This window comes from Lathamus discolor, chromosome 3 (genome assembly GCF_037157495.1).
Source record: "Lathamus discolor isolate bLatDis1 chromosome 3, bLatDis1.hap1, whole genome shotgun sequence".
Taxonomy (NCBI): domain Eukaryota; kingdom Metazoa; phylum Chordata; class Aves; order Psittaciformes; family Psittacidae; genus Lathamus; species Lathamus discolor.
In genome coordinates, this window is record NC_088886.1 from 144,687,070 (window position 1) to 144,713,113 (window position 26,044).

At 42.8% G+C, this 26,044-nt stretch overlaps 2 protein-coding genes across 6 annotated transcripts in view; one reads left to right on the forward strand and one right to left on the reverse strand.

Moving 5' to 3' along the window:
* Positions 1–4,224, forward strand: part of ENO4 (enolase 4) — a 30,963-nt gene extending 26,739 nt beyond the window's left edge. The window contains exon 15 of the transcript XR_010610976.1: positions 3,987–4,224. The gene's annotated coding sequence lies outside the window, so the exon portion shown is untranslated. The remainder of the gene's footprint in view (positions 1–3,986) is intronic.
* The window catches only part of SHTN1 (shootin 1), a 67,708-nt gene that overhangs the window by 1,887 nt on the left and 39,777 nt on the right, over positions 1–26,044 (reverse strand). For 2 of the 5 annotated variants that reach the window (XM_065672346.1, XM_065672343.1), the window contains exons 9-16: positions 23,079–23,225; positions 20,400–20,553; positions 17,999–18,104; positions 16,362–16,444; positions 12,783–12,892; positions 12,106–12,159; positions 9,216–9,336; positions 8,156–8,339 (exon numbers count right to left, since the gene is read on the reverse strand). In XM_065672346.1, coding sequence (XP_065528418.1) covers positions 8,156–8,339; positions 9,216–9,336; positions 12,106–12,159; positions 12,783–12,892; positions 16,362–16,444; positions 17,999–18,104; positions 20,400–20,553; positions 23,079–23,225 — 959 coding nt within the window. Of the gene's footprint in view, positions 1–8,155; positions 8,340–9,215; positions 9,337–12,105; positions 12,160–12,782; positions 12,896–16,361; positions 16,445–17,998; positions 18,105–20,399; positions 20,554–23,078; positions 23,226–26,044 lie in introns of all 5 variants that reach the window. The other 3 variants (XM_065672345.1, XM_065672347.1, XM_065672344.1) reach the window with 2 other exon arrangements.

Sequence of the window (26,044 nt, forward strand, 5' to 3'; positions counted from 1 at the left end):
CTCTCTGCTCATGGGTTTAGGTTCCCCAATGTCCAACACAGCAGCTGCTCTGGGGGGAAATGCTACCAGTTCCTAACAGTCCTGCAGCCCAAAGCACGGCTGCTTCTCCACACCTCCATCCAGAGCAGCTTACATAGGGCTTTCACTACTACGCTCTTCCATATCACAGGGAGTAGCAGCAGCGTAACCAGATCTACCATGTGGCTCGGCACCAGCAGGCTGCTCGTGGTCTCAGCGGGAGCAAGTGCAAGTGATTTCTGAACGTTCACCTGCTGCATTTTCTGGAACAGAGGGTGCAAGACCTGCATTCTGTACTGCACAAACAGGGCTACGCCTTGGTGCCTTGCCAGGCAGGGATTTGTGCAGATAAAAATCCCTCAGAGCACGGAGAGGAAGGAAAGGTCAGAGACACCAGCGTTGCTGTCGAGGCTGGCATCATGCTATAAATACTAAAAGCACTTGTCTATATTCAAAAGCTTTGTACTAAGTGTTGAAAATATGCAGGCAAATCCTTACATTAACTAAAACACACCAGCAGAAAATCACAGAGACAATCACAGAATGGTTTGGGTTGGAAGGGACTTTAAAGCTCAGCCGGTTCCAACCCCATTGCTGTGGGCAGGGACACCCTTACATCAAATACTGACCAAGCCACAGACAGGGGGATCTCCTTCACAGGAGGCATGTGCTTCCCACACCACCACATCTGCTGGTCTCAGTGCCAAGGGTATGCAACCGAGCACAGTTAAAGCAGTGCCACACTGTGCCCTCCTGCTTATCCTTGGGCAGGGCCACACACACCACAGTGCAGGTGTCCACACCGGCAGCCACTCAATGGGCAGGGGCAGGGATGCTTTAAGCAGGAAGGTCCTACTCACACCAGTGGGTGTGTGGCTCAGCTCTCCCTAGCAGCCTCACTGCACAGCTGCCAGATACAACTGCATCTGCTAGTCCAGAGCCTTTTGTTTTCCTTTTTGCTGTTCTGTTTTATTTATTCTTTACATTTCCCACGCTTACTGCTATGGAACATCCTGCCACACTGCTACAGTAACACCCTCAAAAGGAAAAGCAGTAGAATCAACTGGAGGGCAGAGAAAGAAATTCAGCTACAGGATCCATCTGCCATGAACCGCCCTTTATTGTGACAGTCTTTGTCCTAGAGAAAATGACAAAGCAAAAAGAGGTCACCCCACGCCACAGAGCATGGGGCGGGGAATGTGCTGTCTCCCACCTGATGGAAGAAGGGAAAGGCACAGGTTAAACCCAAGTGCATAATCACACAAACAACAGTTGTTGCCCTTTCCATTTCAGACAGGATTTACTCAGCTTGCTGCTGGATAGAGCAAATGAAATTCCATGTTCAAGCTTTAATGACAAGAATTGTCTCCAACATTAGAACTTTGGTATAAGTTAATTAATGCGGAAATGGGTGCTAATAGACACAGTTTCACACTCATTTGATTATCATCAGAAGGCAGTGATTTCATAAGGAAAATAATGCTTATTTTATGCAAAAGTTGCCAATCATTCCAGAAAATACAAGCCGGGGTATTGGGAACCTTACAGCAAATTAAACTTTTTAAAGCAGTGTAACCAGAAGAGGGTTATTTTTAAAAGTGCTACCCTCTGAAAAGCTGATTGCCCAACATCATCAAAATGGTCAAAGCCATAAATGCCAAGTTCATTTTTATTTCACTTTGGAGGTAACTATCTTTCAAATCCCAACAGCTGGACTATTTAATACAATCTGGTGAATCAAAGTATAATTCTTCAGTGGGCTCACAGCGGGGAGTCTGCATTAGTGTATGGCAGCATTCCAACAACTGATGCACGGCCAAGCGCGCTCAAGTCTGTTTCATTTCTAACAAAAATGGATAAAACTGCAATCATATTTACCACCTTCAAAGGACAGAAAAATGAAAGATGTCGATATAAAGTAGTTTAATGGAGAAAACCAGTGATTAAATCAGCGTTTCCAGCATAAAAATAAGAATTACTATTCAGACTCTGTTGTACTACCACTCCCTCCTTCAAATCCCTTACGGCACCCGCCTGATGGTGATGCTGTTACAGCTGAGGTGCTGTTAAAATCATTAACCCTGTGTACCAGGTGTTCCCAGCTCCTTTTCAACAGTTTGTCACAAGCAGAATGCAGGTGGAGTGAAGTTTCAGTGCAAGAATGAGCATCATTTTGGTGCTCCCTTTCAATAACTGGGTTTTCCTGCTACAAATGAAGCTGGGGAAAGCAATTCATGCAGATACAGTGAACCACAGCTCTGAACAGTTACAGATCTGTCCAGCCAAGATATTTGCATTTAAGTTCTATATAAAACTCTTCCCTCATTATGACTGTTAATGCTGTTATCAGTATTCCTGTTATTTGCCCAACTATGTATGTAAACCAGAAATGGAGAATGTCGTTCTACTGTACTCATTCATACAATGTTCATAAGTCTGCACGTATTTTTATGATTAAGCACGTAAAATCTTTACTGATTTAGATGTTAAATGTGTTTTAGGTTAATTATCTGGGATATGCAAAGTCCCATGCAGTGCAGAGGACTGCTTGTGATACAAGAGTACCAAACTATTCTATTTCTATAGTTACAGAAGCTACAAAAGGGATGAAAATAAAGGGTTACGCCTGACGGGCCATCCATGAGCTGGTACTGCTGTGCCCTTAGTAAATAATTTACAGCAGGAGTACAAAAGGACAAACTAGGGCTTGGATTGTCAACTGAGACTTGGAGTTTCTTTGTTTCCTCTGGTTAATGTTATAATCTTGGTATGATTTAACCTTGCTCAGTGCACTATGCCCGAAACCATTGTACTATGGTTCCATTAGAAAACAGAATTTTGTGTAAGTATTATGGAATGTGATTGGATCAAGTCCCATCCTGTTTTTAACTATATGTAAAATCAGAAAGCTAAAGGAAACCATTCAAGGAAAACACTGTAGGAAAATCCATGGGATTTACAGCATATTCAGAAAATACCAGCAAAAATCTATTCCGGCAAAGATGGTTTTGCAAGTATGTAGTATAGGCATGGGAGACCCCACAGAGGGGGCTCTGCCTGGAATCCGAGGTGGCAGGAATGAAGGCATTTCTGCTGCAGGAGCCAGCACCAACAGGGCACCAAATCAGCTCCTTGATCTGGGACACTGAAATAACTGTCATCTGCCTGCAAACAAAACTGCTTTCAAAAACAAAGTAACACTGAACCCATTCTGCTCCTTAGTCCCCAAAAGATGAAATCTGAAGTATTAAGATAATCTGACAGCTGCTCACCACCAGTTGCTTCTTTGTAACACTTAAAAACCAGGCTGGCACATCACTCGCAGAATCACAGAACCCCAGACTGGTCTGTGTTGGAAGGGCCTTAAAGCTCATCCAGCTCCAACCCCTGCCACGGGCAGGGACACCTTCCACTGGAGCAGCTTGCTCCAAGCCCCTGTGTCCAACCTGGCCTTGAACACTGACAGGGATGGGGCAGCCACAGCTTCTCTGGGCACCCTGTGCCAGTGCCTCAGCACCCTCACAGGGAAGAGCTTCTGCCTAAGAGCTCATCTCAGTCTCCTCTCTTCAGACTCAACCCAACCAGCCCATGGAGCTGGGTGACCTCCAGTGCAGGACAGTGGGTCCCAGCACACAGGATGACACCACGTCTGTCTGTGCCATGCCAGAAAACAGGAGTGGTGGCTCCATTTTATCCTCCATCAAAAACTTGAACTGAGAATAGAAGTGAAACTGCAGATGTGTTTATTAAATATTCCAGAATTCTTCACAAGGCAGGGAAATCCAACAGACAGGACCAAAGCCTAACACGAAACAGTAGTAAAATAACTTAAAAAATAACCCACTTATTCTAAGTCTTCAGTGAACAAAAAACTCCATCACACTGCAGTGTCTGCAACAGGAAATTACAGGGAATACAAAAGGCGAAGCTACTGAATTAATCTGTTGGTTCCCTCTTCCGATTTTTAGGTGCTGTTTTGAAAATGCCCAAACAAAAAGACTGGCAATGAAGAGGCTCAGAAAGCTTCTGCCTGCACTGAGAGAGCGCATAAGAAATACACTCATAACATATGGAAAACATCTTACAGTATCTTTCCAACCAGTGAAAACTGAGGAGACCTCAAACTTCCAGAACATCCCATTGTTTCCTTCATCTGTTGTCCACACTAAATTGCCCATGCTCAAGCTGCAATGGCAAACCTCTGCAGTGGTGTCTGGCTGGGGCTGAGCTGCTTCCCGCAGAGCTGGTGGATGATGCAGGGCTACTAAGATTACAGCCAGGAGGACGACAAATCCTTTAATTGTATAAAATCATCAGATTAAGACTAACCCTCTCTGTGGTTCACTGTGAGCAGGGGGCTCTGCTGCCCAGAAACTCTATGTTTATAAAGTGCTGGGAAGAAACCAAACCCAAACCCCCAAAAAGCAGCAGGGCAGAGCCAGACACACCTTCCCCTTCTGGGTCTACACACGGCAGGGGGCACAGGAACTCTCCTTGCTCACAAGGGAACTAAATTGTCACCTATTCTCCTTTAAGCAATTGTCACCAAATTGCACTCCTGCTGGATTAAACATTTGGGAAGAGATCTGCAGATTACCTGAATGCTGAGGTAAAGCCTCAATTTCCCTACAGGATACACACCATTGATGTCTTCCCCCTCAGCACCACCTTCCACACATTTCACACATCCATCATCTGCTGAATGGCTTCAGACCTTTCTTCTAACAGCCTCCTGCACTGAAATAACACCTCACCTGGGGGTTCAACCCCCAAATTTCTCACCTGAATTAATTTCTCTGAGCTATTATCACTCAGTTTCATTAAGAGTATTTCAGAATCCACCTGATTCACCATGGCCAGGCTGGATGGGGCTTGGAGCAACCTGCTCTAGTGGAAGGTGCCCCTGCCCATGGCACAGGGTTGGAACTGGATGGGCTTTAAGGTCCTTTCCAACCCATACTATTGTGTTATTCCATGAACCTGTGTTTATGGATGTTACAGCCCTTTTCCACAGCCCCTCTTTAGGCGACTCACAGGAGCAGCCCAGGAGTAACCACACCATGTGTGGAGTCCTACTCCAACCAAAGACTGAGATTGCTTACCCCATGTGTGTGTATTTGGGTTGGACTGTCACTGATTTGGGGGTGGGGAGGATCCATGGCTTTACTCAATGAGCTGACTCCTCTCTGGGCATTGTTCACAGATACATTTTCAAGACTGGCTCTTTTTCAAAGGCACAACCTTCTTTCTCTGTCAGAATAGGTGTGCTCAACTGTTACTCACCGTGAACAAAGAATGATGAATAGGGCTGTTCACATTTAAATGTCTGTATAACCTCCTCCTTCACATTACTAGCCTTAGGAAATTGATGGTGCAGCAAAGAGAAATAGCTCATGCACACCTATTCCTCAGGTTTTCTATAGGAAGCTGTACATTAAGATCTGGGTGAAGAAAGAGGAATAAACATGCACAGTATGCACAGTATGGGACCTGCAATCCTCTGCTGTGCTATAAACTGTTTGGCTGCTGCAAACAGTCAAAGCAGGTCACACCTCTGTCAGATTGCAAGGAATTGCAAATGATGAGGCAGATGAGGCAGCTGCATCCTCTTACCTCAGGTATGAATAAGAGCTACAATAAAGCCTTTGTATGCCTTTGGCACTTAGGGTACCTGTTTGTTTAGTTAACAGGGCCTAATTGGGGAAATAGCGGTTCAAGAGAAGCAGGCATGTAGAGGGAAACAGCCTGTGCTTCAGACCAGTGTCCTCATAACACATGTTGCAGGGGGGTTATTCACTGAACTAGCTCTGGTATAGCCCCTGGGCCAGCCACGACAGGCTGGATCACATCTTCTGGCTTAGTTTCAGTCTTCCAATGAGTCCAGGGATCCAGTTTACACACTAAGAGCACTCCAGGATAAAAATCAAAGCATTGCAAATTGGGGACAATGAAGAGATGCTCTGCTGATCCAGACTGAACCGCAGGTAGAGATGGACCCAGGGAAGCCCAGAACACCGCCTAACCACAAAGCCATGGTGTCAGACAAATGAACTTCCTTCTCATGTCTGCATCACATCAGCCCAGTTTCAAAACACCACTTGCACACCTTGGAGTCCAGAGGCTGCTTCTACTGACGTCTGCTGCAGACAGTACCCAGGAGAAAGTAATTGCACTTCTAAACGAAGTACGAAGCATCTGGATTATCACTGCTCCTCCCTGCCAGCCCAGCAGTAGAGTAGGGGAGTCACAGCCCCTTCTCTCTTGCTGGAAAACCATCCTCAAGGATGAACCTTTCCAATTAAGCAGGCTTACACCAGTGGCTGGCTGCAAAGATGCCCCACAGCGCTACGGAATCTGGCCCACCGCATTTGTTTTAATGCTTTAAACAGATAAATTAAAGTGAAATGTGTCTTTCAGGATGTCACTGAATAGGCAAGCTGAGAAATAAATTGAGCTTCACATATGCTTTTATAACACATAACAACTGTGACTGTCAACACAAGATCCTTTTCACTGTCAATTCATCACGCATTCTGCAAGACCTTGGGGCCTGCAATTATTTCATTTCCTTTCTTGTAAATGAAATTTCCACTTAGTTTGGTGGAATAAAGGTAGACAAAAGGGGGTAGGAGTTGCTGTTTTTCTGATTATCTGCTCAACGCAGAAGAAATCCACAAACTACATGCACAGTATTTTTCAGGAACGGCCTCACCTTTCTGTCAGGGCAGCAGTTCAAGAAAACACAGTGGCATTACTCCTGTCAAATTAACTGTTGAACCAATTGTCATCTTTCTCATTAAATTAAAATGAAGATCGCCTTTCTTTTAAGAATACTCAGATGAAATCAAAAGGAAAAATACACATGACTGGAAAAGGCATTCTGCTTTTAAAACTTGGTGTGAATGAAATAAAACTGCAGAGCACAAAAAGAAATCCATCCAAAACTAAATGACAAAAGTACCTGCAGGAGAGGGAAACAAACACCAGCTCATAAAAATAGATGGGAACCAAATTTCCAGCTCATTTGTCATGACTTGCTCCTTTGATCCAAGCAATGGAGACTTGCTACAATTGGTACTGGTGGTATTTTCTTACTGACAGAGCAGGAAACCAGAGGTTTAATTAACCACAATTACAATATTCTGCCAATCTGATTCAACTCATCCACTCCCTTTTCTTGCAGCGACAAACTGACAAACAACCTGACAAGGGAAATGAAGCAAGCGCACAGCCCAGTTTCAAAAGGAGCTTGGTATTGTAAAAACAAACCAGTCCTCCAGGGGATACGTCTGAAATAAGTATTCCTGAAGCAAGTTTAACTCTTTGATGCGTTACTGGCACCTTGGGTCTTCAGGTTATCAAGACAGAAGATTCTCCTGCCCACCTGTGCAAATGCAGCACCAACTGTATGTTGGTTTGGGGTTTCTTGAAGAATTCATCTTGACATTTCAGGCTAATTCAGAGCTTTTACCAACAAACATTTAAGAGTAATAGTGAGGACTTGTTTGGGTCCAACAGGACCTGCCCTGCACACGGACCAGCATGACTTGTATGATTCTAGTTTTTAACATATTGTGCTAGAACTGCCTTTTTTAAATCAAGAGTTAACTGTATAACTATCATCCCTCTTCAGGACATGGAAAGAACCCTCAACCTTGCTATTCCTCTTAAAATCCTGAATTGTTTCTTTTGGCAGAGAAGATGATTGGGTTTTTAAAGAATACTCACAGATTTTACAGGGAAAGAACTTCATCTCAGAGAATTCAATTTCTACCTCCATGTGAGACTTCAGATTCTTTGAGGAGTCAGTGGTAACCAGCTGCAGACTGTACATATATCCTCTTAAGCAAAACTGGTATTAAATTTATGTTAAATTAAAAACATAATAGGGTGTATTTCCTACTAATAAATACATAATGAAGTGGCTGCCCCACTCCTGGCAGTGTTCAAGGCCAGGCTGAATGGAGTTTGGAACAACCTGCTCTAGCGGAAGGTGTCCCTGCCCGTGGCAGGGGGTTGGAACTGGATGAGCTTTAAGGTCCTTTCTAACCTAACCATTCCGTAATGCAGTGATGTTACATTCAAAATTCACCAATTAAACAGATCTGATACTAAAACACATCCACATTCTACTTACTGTAGTGCAGGCTTGGAGCCTGTTACACCCTTAAGCTGGTTAGAGGCAGGACCTGAGTCAGGAACTTGGGTACTGAATTGTGCCTCCAGGTCTTTCTTGTTCAAGGCTGTTTGTGCAGCACTGGCTCCAGAACCTAGCACAGGCAGAGATTTTGATTCTGATGTGGCCAAGATTCCAGTGGGACCTAAAACCCAAAGAAAGTTTAATGCTTCTGTTATCCTAGTCTAGGAACAGCACATAAGCACAGCAGAATTCAAGCTAACTGCAGAAATCAGTTAACAAACAGCATTCAGTGAATGGAGAGGATCAAAACACCGTATTTGCAGCTTCTGCTTTCCCCACCAAGATTAGCCCTGTCTTGTACCACAAGCAGGGCTTGGTACACCTAGTTGTGCACTCAACCCTTTTACCTTCTGGGGTGGTAATCCCATTGCTCACTCAGCACTAACAAATCACGGCTTGGCAGTGCTCTCCCAGCAGATGTGCAGCTAGAGCAGGAACCAGCCCAACGGCACAAAGGCCTCTTCTCATACTAGTGAGTACTCAGTGAACTCTCTCTCTGTGAAGTCCAAGCTAAAACCATACAGTGACAGTGAAACTAGCCACACCTGCATTGACTGTGGCATGGGCTTACACTTGCACTGTTTCTAATCAGGCAGAAGGTCAATAAATGATAGTAAAGAATAGCTTAAAAACTGCAGAACCTTGCTCTGCAGAAGAGATTGATTCAAAATCAGTCTTAAACCCTCATTTCTCTGGTTACCATTACTTGTTTCACAGTAGGCTCAGACTATTAACTTCAGTAACAATGTCTGAGTTCCAGGCAGGACAGAGTAACCTGTGTCTATATGGCTGTGTGCGCAGAAAATCCTGACAGAGGCATCTCTTGGAGAAAATGGGGATGGAAAGCGGCAGGAGCGATGGGGAAGTGAGTCACTGCAGAGGTAAGCAGAGTTCTCCAGAATGGCTGAAATGGCAATGGTCTGGAAGAGAAAGTAAAGCTTCAAGAGTCACTTAATGCAGGGAGAGCAAGAGGACTACAAAGAGTCCAGCCACTTACTGCCGCTGTCCTGGTCTGTGGTCACTTTCCGGCGCCGCAGCACTCGCTCCAGCTCTGTTTCACTGCCGTCTGTTTCGAGGGACTTCAAGCTTCGGGAACTAGTGGATTTATTCAGTGTTTCCTACGGCGAGAAATAGGCATGAGAAGCTGAGGACACATTGTGCCTTGCCAAACATCCTACATGCACCCTCTAAACAGCATAAAAGCAACTGCAGTTCTAGACCAGAGTGCAAAGCTCTTCCTTTAGTGCAACAGTGAGCATCTGGGGACTGGCTTACCACTCCTTCCCTTACTTGGATTTCCTGATGTAGGGATTAACCACACTTACCTACATATTAGAAGATTGATATCAGGCTTAAGAAAGATGCTCTGGATCATGAATGAACAAATTCTGATGTTTGCAGGGAATTGCCAGCTGCCTCTATCTTAACACTTAAAGGATCTTATAAAAAACCTGCTACAGCATTAGCATGCCCAGAATCAACCTTTTGGCAAAAAGCCAAAGATCCATATTTTACATGATGTATGCTTTAGCATGATCCTGTGTTGCTGCATCCTGGTACGTACACGTATCTGCAGAAGTCAGTACATATTAGCTGCAACTGCAGCATGTTATTATATCCTGTCTCTAGCTCATCTGCCATAACCCTTACACTGTGTCCTTGTACTTCATGTGGACAGAGCTAGATCTCAAGCTCAAAGTTTTTTAAGCATAGAATAATCAAGTGCTTTGGGTTGGAAGGGACCTTAAAGCTCATCCAGTTCCAACCCCCTGCCACGGGCAGGGACACCTTCTTGTCCTTGGACTTGTCCAACCTGGCCTTGAACACTGCCAGGGATGGGGCAGCCACAGCTTCTCTGGGCACCCTGTGCCAGCGCCTCAGCACCCTCACAGGGAAGAGCTTGTACCTAAGATGTAATCTAAATCTACCCCTACATACAGAATACATGTTCCAAAACACGTCTGACTCATATAGTGGCTTTCCAGGGAATGAATGACATATTCTTAACATCTTTTGTTGACAAGCATGTAACTGCTGAGTAGAAATAGCAACTGACAACAAGAAATAGCATCACAAGCTGCAAAAGCTGTGCTGCCTTAGGATCCCAGCAAAGTAACTCATTCTTTATCCCTGCCCCAAAAATTCAAGTGTTCTCTTTGGCACCTATTTGAACTTGAACTGAGCAGGGACATTAATAATCAGCAGCATGCTCCAGATCCCTACAAACATGCACATACCAGAGCAACCTGAGCAACGGAGTCCCTCAAACTCTGCAATTTACAGAGCATAAATGAGGTTTGTGTGTAACAATTAGATGGAGGCCTATGTGAAATGCATAATTAGCAGAGTAACAACAAATGTTTACTCCATCACATCCCACCCCCATGTTTGTTGTCTGACTGTGCATAATGATCGGTCTCGAGAATAGACTGGAATTGGATTTTATACAGTTTGTCTCACACTGCAAATATCCTGAAGGGCTCAAAAGCAACGAGCCAGATACAGAAGGGCAGTGACTGCAGGTTTCTCTCTGCTCCCTCTTAAGTACATAATCGATCAAGTCTCCCCTGATGTCTGTGGTACAGTGTCAAAGACATTAAACAGCTATTAGAAAAGGAAAGGACCTTCAGCAGGACCCTTCAGCCCAACCCTCTCTGGTCCAAACAGCTCACCACATCAAATCAAACTACTCCTGTAATTACAGAGTTCCATTTTAAACATAATCTCCGTGTGGCATTTTATTCCTTGTCTATTTACCTTCACATTTAATTATGTGTCCCTCTAATTAGTGCTCAGCGTTAAGGTTTGGTGGCTCTCTAGATCATTTCTTCCCTTCCTCCCCTGCTTTCATGTGACTGGCGAACTGTGAGTTTAACACAACGGTGGTGCACACTCATGATTTTAAATCACAGCACAGGCTGTGGCTACACTCTTTACTGTATAGTCTTCCACCACCCAACACAACACTGAAGTTATTCCTATACGGGCTGTTTAGGTGCTATCACAGATGGTCAGAATGATTAGCCCTACCTTCTGTAGAGTGGATGCAAAGCATTTTGATCCAATGCAGGCAGAATGTCACTGTATTTCACCTTACAAAGGCAAAATTTCACCTGATGTGCCGAATTTGCACTTCAAAGTCAAAAGCCTCAGGGTCAGGGAGCAAGAACTACAGCTCCTTCTGACTGATACAATTTTAGCACTTGTGCAAATGAAGCCATCAGTTAAATAAGCAATGCAGTGTATGAGTAAAGGACAGAACAGGAGCAACCTTAGCACATTGCTCTGAGCAGGACCAAACACGCGCCTGATGTTTGTATTTAGTGATAAATGGGTATATGGACAGCTACTCAGAATCAATGTTTTCTACACATTCATATGCAGACAGACTAAAGAACTCTTGCTCTATTTAGACTATGTCTACCCTATCAAGAAATTGGGTGACTCAGGAGGGAGCAGGAGTTCAGAGCAGTTGATGAGGAGAATCCCACATCTACTATATGCACAGTCCAAGGGCTTCACTTCGGACTAGCTACAGATACTTGGCTGCCTCTCCCTCCCTAAGTATCCCCACTGTGAGCACTTGGAACGTCTCCAGAGGATCCACATCAGGTGCAGACTGTAACATCCCCTCTTGTGGCAGGACCATACACACCCAGAGCAGTTAGCAGGCTAGTTTTCTCCCACATAAATTCTGCTAGCAAGGCAAAACCCTAATCCTTCAATCAGACCGAAGTCAAAAGTGGAATTGGTGGATTCACTCCAAACCTGCTCTACAGTTTCAAACAAGAACACTAATGGAGCAGTTTCCAACACTCAGCTATTTTGCACTGAAGGCGCTGTCAGCTCAACAAGAAGAAACTGAAATACAAACTACATTTTCTTACCAGAATCCCTTTTAATTCTTTCATTGCACTTTCGGAGGGCTTTGGTGTTTCTGGCTGTAAACAAACACAACATGTTAAAAAACACATGAAATGGACCATGACAGACTTTGCACTTGAAGATAGACATGGCATGTACTTGAACACACACAGGCATACAGTTCTGCTATGCTCCTCTGCTTTCTCCTCTCATGGGCTAACGTCCAAAATACTATCTTATATGGATGATGGGAAGAGTTTTAGCAGGCTGTGAGTCACCCTTAACCCTGTGAATCACAGCCTATCCATAAGGATTATGCTTTTGTGAACATGGTAAGCAATATTTTATAGCAGCCGCATTCAGATATTAGTCTTCAGTATTGTGTAAAAGGAAAAAATACTCCTAAATAGTGTCTATTTCTTGATCACCCCTTTACTCAATTCAGTTATTCTGTCTGTGCTTTTTTGTTTCTAGGTACCTGTTTGCTTTCAGTTCCTTTCTGTGTAAAAGAAACTGGGATTCTTTTTACTTACTGTTGGCTTCACTTCTGTTCTTCTAGATACACGCTGCTCTAGTTAATTTTGTTCAAAATCAAGGTGAGGCAAATACATTCTTTTGACTGTTTTACAGAAAGCATGATTGATTTTCAGTGTAAATTACTGTACTTAGCTAATTTCACTGCTTGCTCTTGATTCCAAACCTTTGTTTTAGGCCTGCTTGACTGGTTCACTGGTCTCAGATGAACTCCCTTTTTAATTCTGTCCATCATTTCTTCAACAGCTTGTCTCTTCAGATCTGTAACTTCTTCACCTGCTTCAGAAATCAAAGGGGATTATCACATTCTAGATATGAACTACAGAGAAATATCACAAAGGAATTAACATGTTAAAAGCCTCCTGAACAGCTTGCTTGCCATACACAGCCAGTTACCATAATCATAAATTAGTTTTAACGATGAAACAGCAATTATATACACGATGTACTTAAGTTATATTTGGTGCAGTAGGTTTTCCTGCCTGTGTGATACACAGTCAAGGCCAGGTTGGACAGGGCTTGGAGCAACCTGGTCTAGTGGAAGGTGTCCCTGTCCATGGCAGGGGGTTGAAACTGGATGAGCTTTAAGGTCCCTTACCACCCAAACCATTCTAGGATTCTTTCTGGTAACAGAAACAAGTAACCTCATCTGTAGTTATCAGGAACTCTAGTTTCTGGACACAGCATCACAGAAGCAATCTTTGCTATCAGCTAAAGTGTCTCAAGCTCTTCAAGGGCAAAATGCCAATCTACACACATTGAGGATCATGCCAGGGACTTCACAAACAACAAACCACAGTGTTTGCAGAAGCTGAGACACAAATAGGGCCCACATCCTGAAAAACACAGAGCTCCTCCAAGTGGGAATTGCACAAGGTCAGTGCTATTGGCTGAAGCACCAAAGATTGAAGAACACAGCCCCACTTCCACTGTGGCTCAGCAGAAATCCGCACAGCTTCACTGACATGGGACAAGTTGATAATGCCTGATGCAACCCACCACAAAGTGACCAAACATCTCCTATTTCTCATGGGTTTCAGAACCTTCTGAAACAACACCCAGTTGAACCCAGCTGAACTAAACCCACACATTTAAGGAACCCTGCATCGAGTTAAAAGACAAAACCTAAATACCATGAAAGGGAATGGTTGCTTCTTCAAGAGATTCAGCATGAGGACTGAAAAAGATTCAGATGAAACAGGAAGCTGCGTGACGAACCTAAACAATACCTGTTAACTTCTCAGTGTTCTGGGTAACGTAACAAAAGACACTTAACATGCCAAAAGTTGGGGGGGGGGGGGGAGAATACTTACAGCAGATACAGGGAGAAATAGGGTTGACAGTATTCAAAGCTGTAACGTTGTACCTTATGTAAGAGGAATTTTAAATAGACTTTCCCTCGCTCACTTGTCAGGGTACTATTGATGATTCATAGCAATGCAGTTTCTGTATTCCAAGGTAATTTCATGTCAGGCTTTAATTTCACAAACAGGCTGTTTCAAATATAAAAGCTTAATTGGTGGTATGGGATAGAAACCACTCATTCTAAGTCCTTAACAAGGGTCAAAACAAGCCTCAAGTTGGATATAATAACTAGATCAAGAAAGAACTTTCCCCCTTTTTTATCTTTATTTTAAGAACAGCTCAACTATTAAGAGAAAAAGCAGTTTAGATGTGATTGAAGAAAGGTCAGAACTGTTACAGTTTGCTAATAAATAATGAAAGAATGGGATGTAGAGAATTCCATAGAATTTCCTGCAATCACTGTTTGTAACAGTCTCAACAAAGAGGTGCAATCAAAACACTAAGGATGCTCCAAGGTAAGGAAACGTGGTAAATGAAGGCAAAAGAATTGAACTTACTGAAAGATAAGACTGACTTTTCATCAGAGATCTCAATATGTAGGTTCACTTCTCCAATTATTTTACCCAGACCAACAATCTTACTTCTCTCAGCCTGGTAACCAGGTCCCAGAGATTCCCCCAAGGGACCTGCCCATGTCACCCCATTCCTGTGAGGTGAGTAACTGAAGTATTCTGCCTGTTGGACCCTCCACCATGCTTGCATACCATTGCAGTCTGCTAACAGTGTTTTCTTCTCTAACAGTTATATCCTACACCTATAATTTCAGCAGGTTCCTTTCTGCAGCCCCCTTCTTTGTTTAAGTGGCAGCAAATGAGTTAAGCAATTCACTACAAACAAACTCCTGCTGTTTCAGAAGAAAGAGAGAAACAGCAAGAAAAGCTTTGTTTATTTAACTGTCAATGCCTGTCTAACTAGCTCAGACTCTTCAGGCACTCATGATCATTTGTAAATCTCTACTTAACTCCTGTTCTCAACCTACTAAGTTTCCAGCTTCCATTAACAACAATAAAATGCAATTTCAGCTGTTACTTCACATATAGAGCCACCTCAGTGCAAGATTGTGTTTTGTTTTAGGGCTTCCAGTATTATTAAAGGATTAGCATTACAGTCAACTCTGAAAATTGATTTTGCAAGATATGAATTGAGGGATGAAAACTGAAGCATTTAACAAACTAGCTCTGTGGAGAGGCTCTGGACAGAACAAATCACAAAGAAGCAGCTATTTGGAAGTTGGAAGCTTCCCTGTATTACACTGTATATAACCTGCTCTCTGCCTAATGCTTGTTGGGTTTGTTCTTCTGCCTCTTCCAGGTAGCCTGTGGAAGGCCAAAGCCCTGTACACACTATAGCTGCAGCTACATGCTGTAGTGTCTCCAATTTAGAGGCACAGGTTGAGACCCTTAATGCTGCTATAGTTCAACTACTACAGGCAGTACCAAACTGTCAGGGTACAACTCAACAAGCCGCACAGCATCAGTGTAACAGCATGGGGCCTAAACTGAACCATCCTGTTCTACCCATCCAGCTTATCACCATACCCAACAAAGTGCTTATCTTCTCAGGGCTTTTTGTGAGCCTGTAAGAAACACAACCACAAGGGAAAAAGAGGTATTTTTCTGCCACATCTGCAAATGAAATCAACTCAGTGACATATCTGATAAACATCAGAGCTAGAAGCTGGAAAATCAGAAGCTTCCTTCAGTTACAGCAAGTGCTAGGTCTTCCCTTAAGGTTTTTGATCCTTAGCATCAAAAGCTGTTCATACCAAAATCCATTTGGAAAAAACAAATTGGATGCTGATCATCAGCTCAGTTGTGGAGGCATACATGACTACAATAGCTACACAAATTTACCTGAGATTTCAAGAGGCTTGCAGTAGAATAGCACAGACTATTTCCATTGGAAGAGACTCTGACAGGCTTGAGGCACCAAACACCTTTGGGAAGCCTGTTCCAACGTTTGACCACCCTTCTGTCAAAAAATACTTCCCCATATCCAGTCTGAACCTCCCCCAGTGCAACTTTGAACCATTCCTACACATCCTGTCACTGGATCCCAGGGAAAAGAGATCAGCACCTCCATGTATCTGCCTTGGGAAGCTGTGGACAGCAATGAAGTCTCCTCTTAGCCTCCTTTTCTCCAAACTAGACAACTCCAGAGAGACCAAAGCTTCAGTGCCAGAGATACCACTTCCTATCTCAGAGCATGTATACCTGGGCTGCAGTCACATTTCTGGACTGCAAGGTAGATGAATACACTGGGACACGGACAGCAGTAGTTAATGTTGACAATTCTATCTGTGCCCACAGCTCATTTTCAAGAGCTTTATCTGCATTATCTAGTGAATAATGTGCATGACTTGAGAAAAGATGAGCCATACCAGACTCCTGCTGAGGAGGTTTCTCCTTCTTGCTCACGTTGGTGTTGGAGTGAGATCTCTTGCGAATCATTGACATGAGAGACCTGTGGGGGAAATGAAACTGCAGTTTGACATTCTGTCCTGTGTTACACACTGTTAGAATGAACTTGAACATGACACACAAACAGCTTGCTTGTACCTGATTATACAGCTGCTTACAAAAGACTCATTTAACAGTTCTTGAATACAGATGTATGTACTGAATTACCCCCCACAATGCCTCCCATCAAAATGCACCAGAGAAATTTATTTCTTTTTAACAGACATTAGGCACAAATCAAAACACTCCAGATTTGAATATTAAAAGGCAGTGTCTCATTGTGACATATGACAAATTGAAGCTGCTCTGGCATAATAAAAGGAAAGAAGAGCTGTAGATATTGAAGTATTATTCTCCAGAGGACACTTAAATATGGTGATCAGTATCTCCTCACCAACTCCAAGTTTGTAATCTTCTTACAGTGTCAAATAATTATCCCTTCACTACAGTCAAAACGTGGAAGTCCAGGCAAGGGAATGATTCATCTCAAAGCCCAAGTACGCACATAAACATCACGGTGCATGAAGGAAACACTCTGATTTAGCTGCTACACAGCTTAAAATGAATAGTGTTATCTATTTCAAATAGTAAAGGGCACAAAGTTAAACAAAACAAAAACCCACCACATCCCCACACAGTTAATTCATGCTACACGTTAGTGAGAAAGAAGAAGCCAAACGAGTTAATGGACCCAAAAAAGAGCAAAAGCCCAAATATAATTGTTCAGAACACATTTAGTGTAGATTTCTAAAAACAAAGCAAGATGCACAAAGGGATGAATTCTCCCTACTGATCATCCCCATTCATATACTTAACACAGTGTTTAAGACTCCTGTATGTAATTTCCATTACAGAAGGTTAGAAAGTGTCACGGAAGTCCATTTATGTTTAAAACCAAGCAGACAACATGAATATTAGCTGAGTTCCTAAAATTAACTAACCCTAAAGCACACTTCAAAGTTTGTTTATTTGGGTCTAATGCCTGATACAGCATATATTGGGCAACATCTTTTGCTGTTCTTTGCAAAAAAACAGGCTTGGTTTTGATAATTTCACCCCAAACTCCTTGATGATGGGGTGGTGACTTTATGTGGGGTTTTAACTTACGAAAGCAATTGTGTGGACTCAATGGAGTCTGCATTTTCATATGAGTATCTGACAGGAAGTGACACACAGTAATCCAACATATCCTTCGGTTCAAAGGGGTTTTCTTAGCAGTGGATTCAGACAAGCATTTCACAAGTCTATAATTACAGCTATCAGGTGAATAGAAAAAATATAATCTCCTAAATTTGGAGCAGACAGGTATCCCTCCTCCTCCGAAGTCACAGTCTAGACTACTTGTCAGGCTTGGCAAGGCAGGCACTGTTCAGAATTGGTCAGGGTGTTAGTCTGTCAGCAGGTGGAACACAGAGCATGTCCTGCTGGTAAAGAGCCCAAGACAGATGGAGAAAGTCTTTTTTTCTTTAAAGACACTCTTCCTGCTTGAATGCAAGCTCATGTAATATGTTCTGCTTCAGCAAAGCATTGACGCTGTGATCCTTATTTAAGTACTTACCGTATAGGGTTAGGAGGAGGGGGAGGAGGGAGAGGAGGAGGTGGCGGTGGTGGAGGAGGTGGTGCAGGATTTTCTGACTGCTGTACTCGTTTCTGAAGTTCATCAACTGCACAAGAGCAATAAAACAAACTAGAGTGAGTTCTGGGTTCTCACATCTGAGACTTCTGAGGTATAAGCAAAGTAGCTACTAATTAACTGAAAACCAAACAAGACTAAACCACACAGCTGCTAGCAAGCACTATTTTTGAGTACATTTTCTACCGAGAACGTCTTAGGCACACAGGATTCTCGTTAAACCAGTTACCTCCAACATGAGTTACTTTTCAAACTAAAATGACACTCTCCCTCACACAGGATTCTTCTTCTTAAATAATAGAGCAGGGAAAAAATTATCACATTCCTGTGATGGTCTATTTGAGGTTGCGTTTGAAAAAGAATCATGGAATCCCAGACTGGTTTGGGTTGGAAGGGACCTTAATTAAAGCTCATCCAGTTCCAACCCCCTGTCATGGGCAGAAACACCTTCCATTAGACCAGGTTGCTCCAAGACCTGGGCAACCTGAACTAACCAGGATTAACAAGAACCAACAATAATAATGAACTAACCAGAGATGAAAGAAATGAACAATTTCAGCTTCCAGATTTATCTCTGTCTTGCTGATGGTATGGGTTTGTCCCATAAAAATGGTCAAAACTGGGCAGTGGGTGAACAGACTCTTTCTCTCCCATTTTTCTGTCAGTTCTAAGACGTGGATTTTACTTTTCTGCACTTGAAATGTTTTCAAATACAATTAATTGAGGAAGGGCAGAAACAGAGGAAAAGAAGTTAAATTTCTTTTAGTTACAAAAATTCTTAGCAATTGTCCTAAATACAATAGGAATTATGCAGAAGGACAGAATATGATTTCCAAAGGGCACACGGTTCTTTGTTGTCATAACGATGGATTCCAGTTAAAATTACAAACTTTAACATTTACTTTTAAATTTTAAAAGGGGGGGGGGAAAAAATCAATGGAGTCACTTTAAATTCCAGGTACAATCTTTGTGCTGATAAATCCCTTCTGAAGAACAAATAAGCCTGGAAGGAAAGAACCTGCTGTGAAGGTCAGAGCTTTTCCAAGGCAGCTGAGAAGAACTCATATGCTGCCTGGGCATATTTTTAAGGCTGAGTAATGTAAAACTCTAACACAAAGCAGTTCTTCCAAGCAAGACTGCAACCAGCTTAAAGATAATCCTGCTCTTGAGGATCTGTTTCAGAAAAGCACGGCTGTATGTGGTATCTTCGCTAAGGATATGGACTTTGTCCTCCTCTGATAGGGGCTCAAATGCTTCTCTGAGCAGGTGTCATATTTAAAACTAGCACCTGTTTAGGCCTTGAGCTGAACAAGGGCTGAAAGCAAAGGCACAATCAAATACTTAACAGCCATAGCTCTACATTCCCTATTGCAAGACTACACACACCAGGGCCCTTTCTAAACCCAATTTTAAATAAAGAGCAGTAGGTCCATAACTTCCTCAATTCAATAGACAGGATGCTTCGGGCAAGCCAGGCACCATCCTGATAGCAATAACTGTATGAATAATAGCAATAACTGCACTGACAAAGTTCTCCCCTCCCAAATATTCCATGAACCTTCTCTGGCTGTATTCATTGGGCAAAGACAAGACACACAATAGCCAGCAAGACTGTTTCTTGCCTTTCAGTCACTTGACAAGGAACAAAACATTTGACCATAAGAAAGAGATTTAAATGTAGCACTCTCATGGATATGGGCCATAAAAGCCCACTGGATTTGTCTGGTTAACTCCCTTTGTAGAGTTCTGAAGGCAGCATTTACTTTTTAAATATCTGCTTAAGAACAAAGAAAGAAAAGAAACACCCCTCAGGCCCTCTCACATCAGCAGTTGTTTTCTCAGTGTCAATATAAAGGGCTAAATCGTGTTTGTTTTCACTGGTGTCCTCTACTTCGAAACTATTAAATAGTTAGGCAGCTTGATAATTATGTGATTTTTTTTTACAGTTCATTCAATGTAGACTCCACAGTCTGTTTATTTGGGGTTTTATTTGCCTTTAAAACTAGGTAAGAGGATTTTGACTGAATATGAAGGATTGTGTCTTTCACACAGAAACCCATTCACATGCATAAATCCATCTGTAAGACTCAGGGCAATCTAACAACAGTATTTTCATAGCTTACAGGAGTTTTACAGGGCTATTCTTTCACACACATTCTGGACACGACTGTTCCGTGGTTGAAGGCAGCTGCTGTACTTTGCCTTCTGAAGCACAGGTCTAGATCTCAGCTACACAAAACCTTCTGGGGTCTCAAACATACGTAATTCTATTTGACACCACTCGCACCTCTGTACCTCTAAAATGAAAGTTATTAGATGACTTTACCTGAATGCTTTAGGTCTCTAGCTTTTTCTTCTGAGTGCTGACACTTGAGCTCCAGTTCCTTTTTATCTTCTTCCAAGAGTTCTAGTTGCTGTTTAAGACGACTAATCTCCTTATGCAGAGCTTGATTCTCTAGCTGCTCTTCCAGTTCTTTGATCTGGAATTGGCAAACAATAGCATTCATTACAGTAAGAGGTACTTTTTGTCCTTCCTTTTGATAAATTAACTCACTAGGTATGGTTATTCCTGAAAAGCCTGACCAATTTGGTGGCCTTCTATGATGGGGCTACAGAATTGATGGATAAGGGTAAAGCAGTTGATGTCATCTACCTGGACTTGTGCAAAGCGCTTGACACTGTCCCACACAACATCCTTCTCTCTAAATTGGAGAGATATCAATTTGATGGATGGACCACTCGGTGGATAAAGAACTGGATGGATGGCCGCATACAAAGAGTTGTGGTCAATGGCTCGATGTCCGGCTGGAGACCGGTAACGAGTGGTGTCCCTCAGGGATCGGTGTTGGGACCGGTCTTGTTTAACATCTTCGTCTCTGACATGGACAGTGGGATTGAGTGCGCCCTCAGCAAGTTTGCCGATGACACCAAGCTGTGTGGTCTGGTTGATATGCTGGAGGGAAGGGATGCCATCCAGAGGGACCCTGACACGCTTGTGAGGTGGGCTGATGCCAACCTTATGAAGTTCAACCACGACAAGTGCAAGGTCCTACACCTGGGTCAGAGCAATCCCAGGCACAGCTACAGACTTGGCAAAGAAGAAATTCAGAGCTGCCCTGTTGAGAAGGACTTTGCGGTGCTGGTCGATGAGAAAATGAACATGAGCTGGCTTCAGTGTGCGCTCGCAGCCCAGAAAGCCAACCGTATCCTGGGCTGCATCAAAAGGAGCGTGACCAGCAGCTCGAAGGAGGTGATCCTGCCCCTCTACTCTGCTCTTGTGAGACCTCACTTGGAGTATTGTGTGCAGTTCTGGTGTCCTCAACATAAAAAGGACATGGAACTGTTGGAACAAGTCCAGAGGAGGCCACGAGGATGATCAGGGGACTGGAGCACCTCCCGTATGAAGACAGGCTGAGAAAGTTGGGGCTGTTCAGCCTGGAGAAGAGAAGGCTGCGTGGAGACCTCATAGCAGCCTTCCAGTACCTGAAGGGGGCCTATAGGGATGCTGGGGAGGGACTCTTCATCAGGGACTGTAGTGACAGGACAAGGGGTAACGGGTTAAAACTTAAACAGAGGAAATTTAGGTTGGATATAAGGAGGAAATTCTTTCCTGTTAGGGTGGTGAGGCACTGGAATGGGTTGCCCAGGGAAGCTGTGAATACTCCATCCCTGGCGGTGTTCAAGGCCAGGTTCGACAGAGCCTTGTGTGGGATGGTTTAGTGTGAGGTGTCCCTGCCCATGGCAGGGGGGTTGGAACTAGATGATCTTGAGGTCCTTTCCAACCCTAACTATTCTATGATTCTATTCTATGATTCTATAAACATGATTTTATACTATAGAAGTGAACTACAGGCCCCAGAAAGGGGACAATTTTTGAATGAGAGCTGGACAGATTTTTCAAAGAGATGTCAGAATTTTCTATTATGATCCCAACTTGTTTCATTTCTTCTTTAGAATATATCTTTAGCTCTAAAGTACTTAAGCTATAAGAATGTTCCCTTTCATTTTTTATAGCGTTTTTATCACATACTTAATTTCAGAACATTTCTTCATTTGAAGCATAAGAACACTGACATTTTTGTTCTCATACTGACTGTTTCTGACAGGTTGGGAATTTAAACTCCCTTGTCTCAACTCATGCAGATGTCAGTGGGTGAATTACAGAACATCCAGTTTAAAGGCAGCATTCAGGTGCAGAGTATCAATCACTTCCCAAGTCCCCAGATATATACATTTTTCTCTAGACTTCAAGTAGCCAAATATGCACAGGTTTTCAATGAACTGGCAATTATTCTTCCAAAACACTCATCCAGAAGCATTTGAGATTATACGTAGTTTTTGTATTGCTCCACTGATGAAAGCACAGGAACTGTCTACCTATTCCCTGCATTACTGTTACCGGAGCTTTAAGAACAGGCCTCACAGCTAAGGGAAAACTTGTCTTCAGGCTTTCAAGAGAACCAATGGTGATTTCTCCCAGTTAGAGATTAATTTAGTCCATTTTCAAAGAACATATTTGTTTAGATCCTAGTTCTATAACTACCACTTTGCAGCATTCACCTAACATTTCTCTACTCCAGTTTATCTGGCTTTTCCCCATGCATTTCTTTAGCAAGTGACCAGATTACTATAGTGAACTGCCTGCCTCTCATCTCTTTGTCTTCCTGGCTTACCCCCCCAAAAATACCCTTTATATTACTCAATGTCCAAAATACTCTCTTGTCATCTCTTCTTCTCTTAATGGAACTTGACTTAATGCACTTCACTGGCATCCAGAGTAAAACATTTACCTAAAACCAGAGCCTTCAGCCTGAAAAACCTTCAGGTTTCATACTCGCGTCTTACCAGTTACCCAGAGGAAGGGAATCACAATCTTCTCTTAAGTTTTGTTTTCAGATGGTGAATTCTTATGGGTACAAGATCTCAAATAGTTCTGAACATAACAAATACATGACACTCTTTACATTCAGGAGGCTTTCAAAGACTTCTGCATGAGATGTTTTACCTTTTGTTGGTGTTGAAGCCTTTCTTCTTCTAACGTTTGGGTTAGCTTAGCATTGTCATCCAAAGCCTTCAAAAGCTGTTGATCGGGAGCAGAATTCTGCAGAAGCAACTGACTTTGCCTTTTCATCTTGTTTTGTTCAATAAACATCTGCCAAAACAAAACCCACCCCCAATAAAAGCAACAGTTAAGCACATTCTATTGCTATCCTGGGGGAAATGGCAATTAGAAAGAAAATGAAGAAATTAGCATCGTGTTAATAGGGATTGTGAGGAAGAAGGTGGGAAGGAAGGGAAAAGGATGTTTGAGAGTAGAATTTACAAGAGCTAAGCTCACACTGAAAGGAACTGGGTGTTTGCCAAGAACCACCCAATGCTACACCTTCATCACCCACACGTTGGCAGCATTCAGAATTTAAACGTATCTCTGGAAACAGGAACAATCTGATCCGTATTCTGGGAGCTCTAGAGAGATTGAAAGAACTCTAGGTGGAATTCACAGGCTACCTCCTCAAACATATCTGCAAGCCTTGGCATAAAGCCCATTTATTTGGGTTACCTGGGCATGGGAATGATGGAGAGTCTTTGGGAGATGAATTTCAGTCCATGTTTGTGTAATCAGTGCATGCACTGATTACAAGAAAAGACATTTCAGGGCAATATCAGCCTTTTAGTTTTGATCCTTGTGTTCTTTCCTCCTCCCCAGTTATACTTTTGATGTGGAGAATGGATACACTGGGGGGGGGGGGGGGGGGGTCAAATAGTCAAAATTCCTAGTGAATTTATTCTGCGTCTTGACATCTCCTTCAGGTAGAAGGTTGTCACCACAGGCAATAAGGGCTTCCACTCCTGACAAACTCAGCTGTGCCTGTTCTTAAAGCAGAAACAGGGACTGGGTCATACTGAGGTTTCAGATGAGTGTGCACAAGTCAGCAAAGCAATGCTGCTTTATGGCAAGAGAAAAGGGAACAGCCCGAGAATGCAGACACTCCTCAGACTGTAAAAACACTTTTATGTGGCACAGCAAACACAAGAAGATACTGTAAAAATGAAGTATTACAAATACAAGAGTTCAATGTGATCTCTTCAGGTTCCCATACTATTTATTTGCAAACCAAAGTTACAGATAAACATGTGATTTCTTCCCATCCACTGCTACTGCAGTGGTATTTATCTTTTTATTTATTATGGCCTTTTTACTTATTATATATGATTTATCTTTTTAATACAATTGGATTTTAAAGAAACATCAGCTGATGCAGATTTATGGCAAGCATTCCACCCAGAGTTCTGCATGGCCACTTCAACTGACGCTTCTTAGAAAGCAACTCTCTCCAGTTGTCCATGCAGACCGAGAAGCTTGCTGCCTGTGCTGAACTTTTAACTCACAAGGTAGCCTGCTCCACCCTGTGTGCCAAGCAGCATCAATTGATGCAGTCTTAATACTAATAAAACCTGCAATGAACACTTCATTGGGCAACACTGTGCCACGGGGGTAGGCAATAAAGGACTGGAGTAGTCGATGAAGAGGAAACGTGCAAATCTGCAAATGTGCACTGTACATCAGACCCCTGTCCCAGAATTACTCCTAGGGAGATTCTGACTGGACACAAGAGGAAAATTTTATCACTGAGAACAATCAGCCATTGGAATAACCTCCCCAGGGCAGTGATGGATTCCCCAGGGTTGGATACTTCCAAGATTCAGATGGACAGGTTGTTGGGACATCCAGTCTAGGTCTCGGTTTGCCCAGAAAGGTTGGACCAGATGATCCTTGAGTTCCCTTCCAACCTGGGATTCCATGATCCTATGAAATTCTGCTAGTCAACCCAATTGTGCTTGTGTTACCTTACACTAGTAGTGCTGTGGCAAAAGCAACTCAAAGACACGATAAGAGCAGAATCAAAACTACCCACCCCAACCCGTAAAAGGTTTGTCTTTGTATTGCAAGTCATCTATTTAACATTTTATCTTCTTAAAACAAACAGCACTTTTGAAACATCATATTTTAGAAAGGTCTCTAAATCACTGCTAAAGAACTCAATGCTGTCTCAAAGCCTCCTGCTTTCAAGTCAGTCGAAAGTTATTTAACCCCAACAGAAACAACATCTCTCTAAAGCCATCTTTAGCAAACATTGGTTTGCCTATTGTGAACTTCCAGAGCAAAGTGAAAACTTGGGCTTCATTTTTTTTTGGAATCTGACAACTAGTTTGAAGTGCTTTTTCTGGATTTGTGCTCCCTGCGTTTCATCAGAACAGAGCTGTTGCAGCCTGAGAGGGCAGAAAGCTGCCAAAACAAGAAGAAATCAAATACTGCAACTTGATTTCTTCAACTTGACCAGACACTTCACCAAATGTAGAAAATCCATATTCACTTTGTTTCATGCTCTTCTGCAACAAAATAGAAAGGATCCCTTTGAAGACCTGGGTGAAAACCTTTTCATTCAGAAGTCTGCACATGAAGAGCTGCATTTTGTATTAGCTTCATAAATTGCTTTCATGATATTGCAAACACATTCCTGCTTATAGCATATCCGAAAGTGTCTTAACCACCACAGAAAGATTTGTTGCTTAATGCTGCAACCAGACACATGGGAATCAATTCCTCACAGGGAGCCCAATCCATTTCAGAAGTTATTTACACACATGTCCTTGAAGTGCCAGCATATTCCAAATGGAAGGGACAAAACTAGACAAGATGGTCATGGCAGATATAGCAGAAAGCAAGCTGGTGATGAACTGATGGCAAGTTTTTGAGAGGGTGCTCTGAGTGTTTGACATGGGACAAAAGAGACCCTTAGGAGTTAATTCTAATTTAATAAATACAATTCCTGCTTCAGCAGGGCGGAAACCTGACTGCCTGCACAGCCCCGAATATTAATTAAAGTGACTGCTGAAAGGGCAAAACAGCTACTAACAGGATTATTTGGACTAGGTGGAATTTAACCAAGTGATGGATTAGTTCCGACT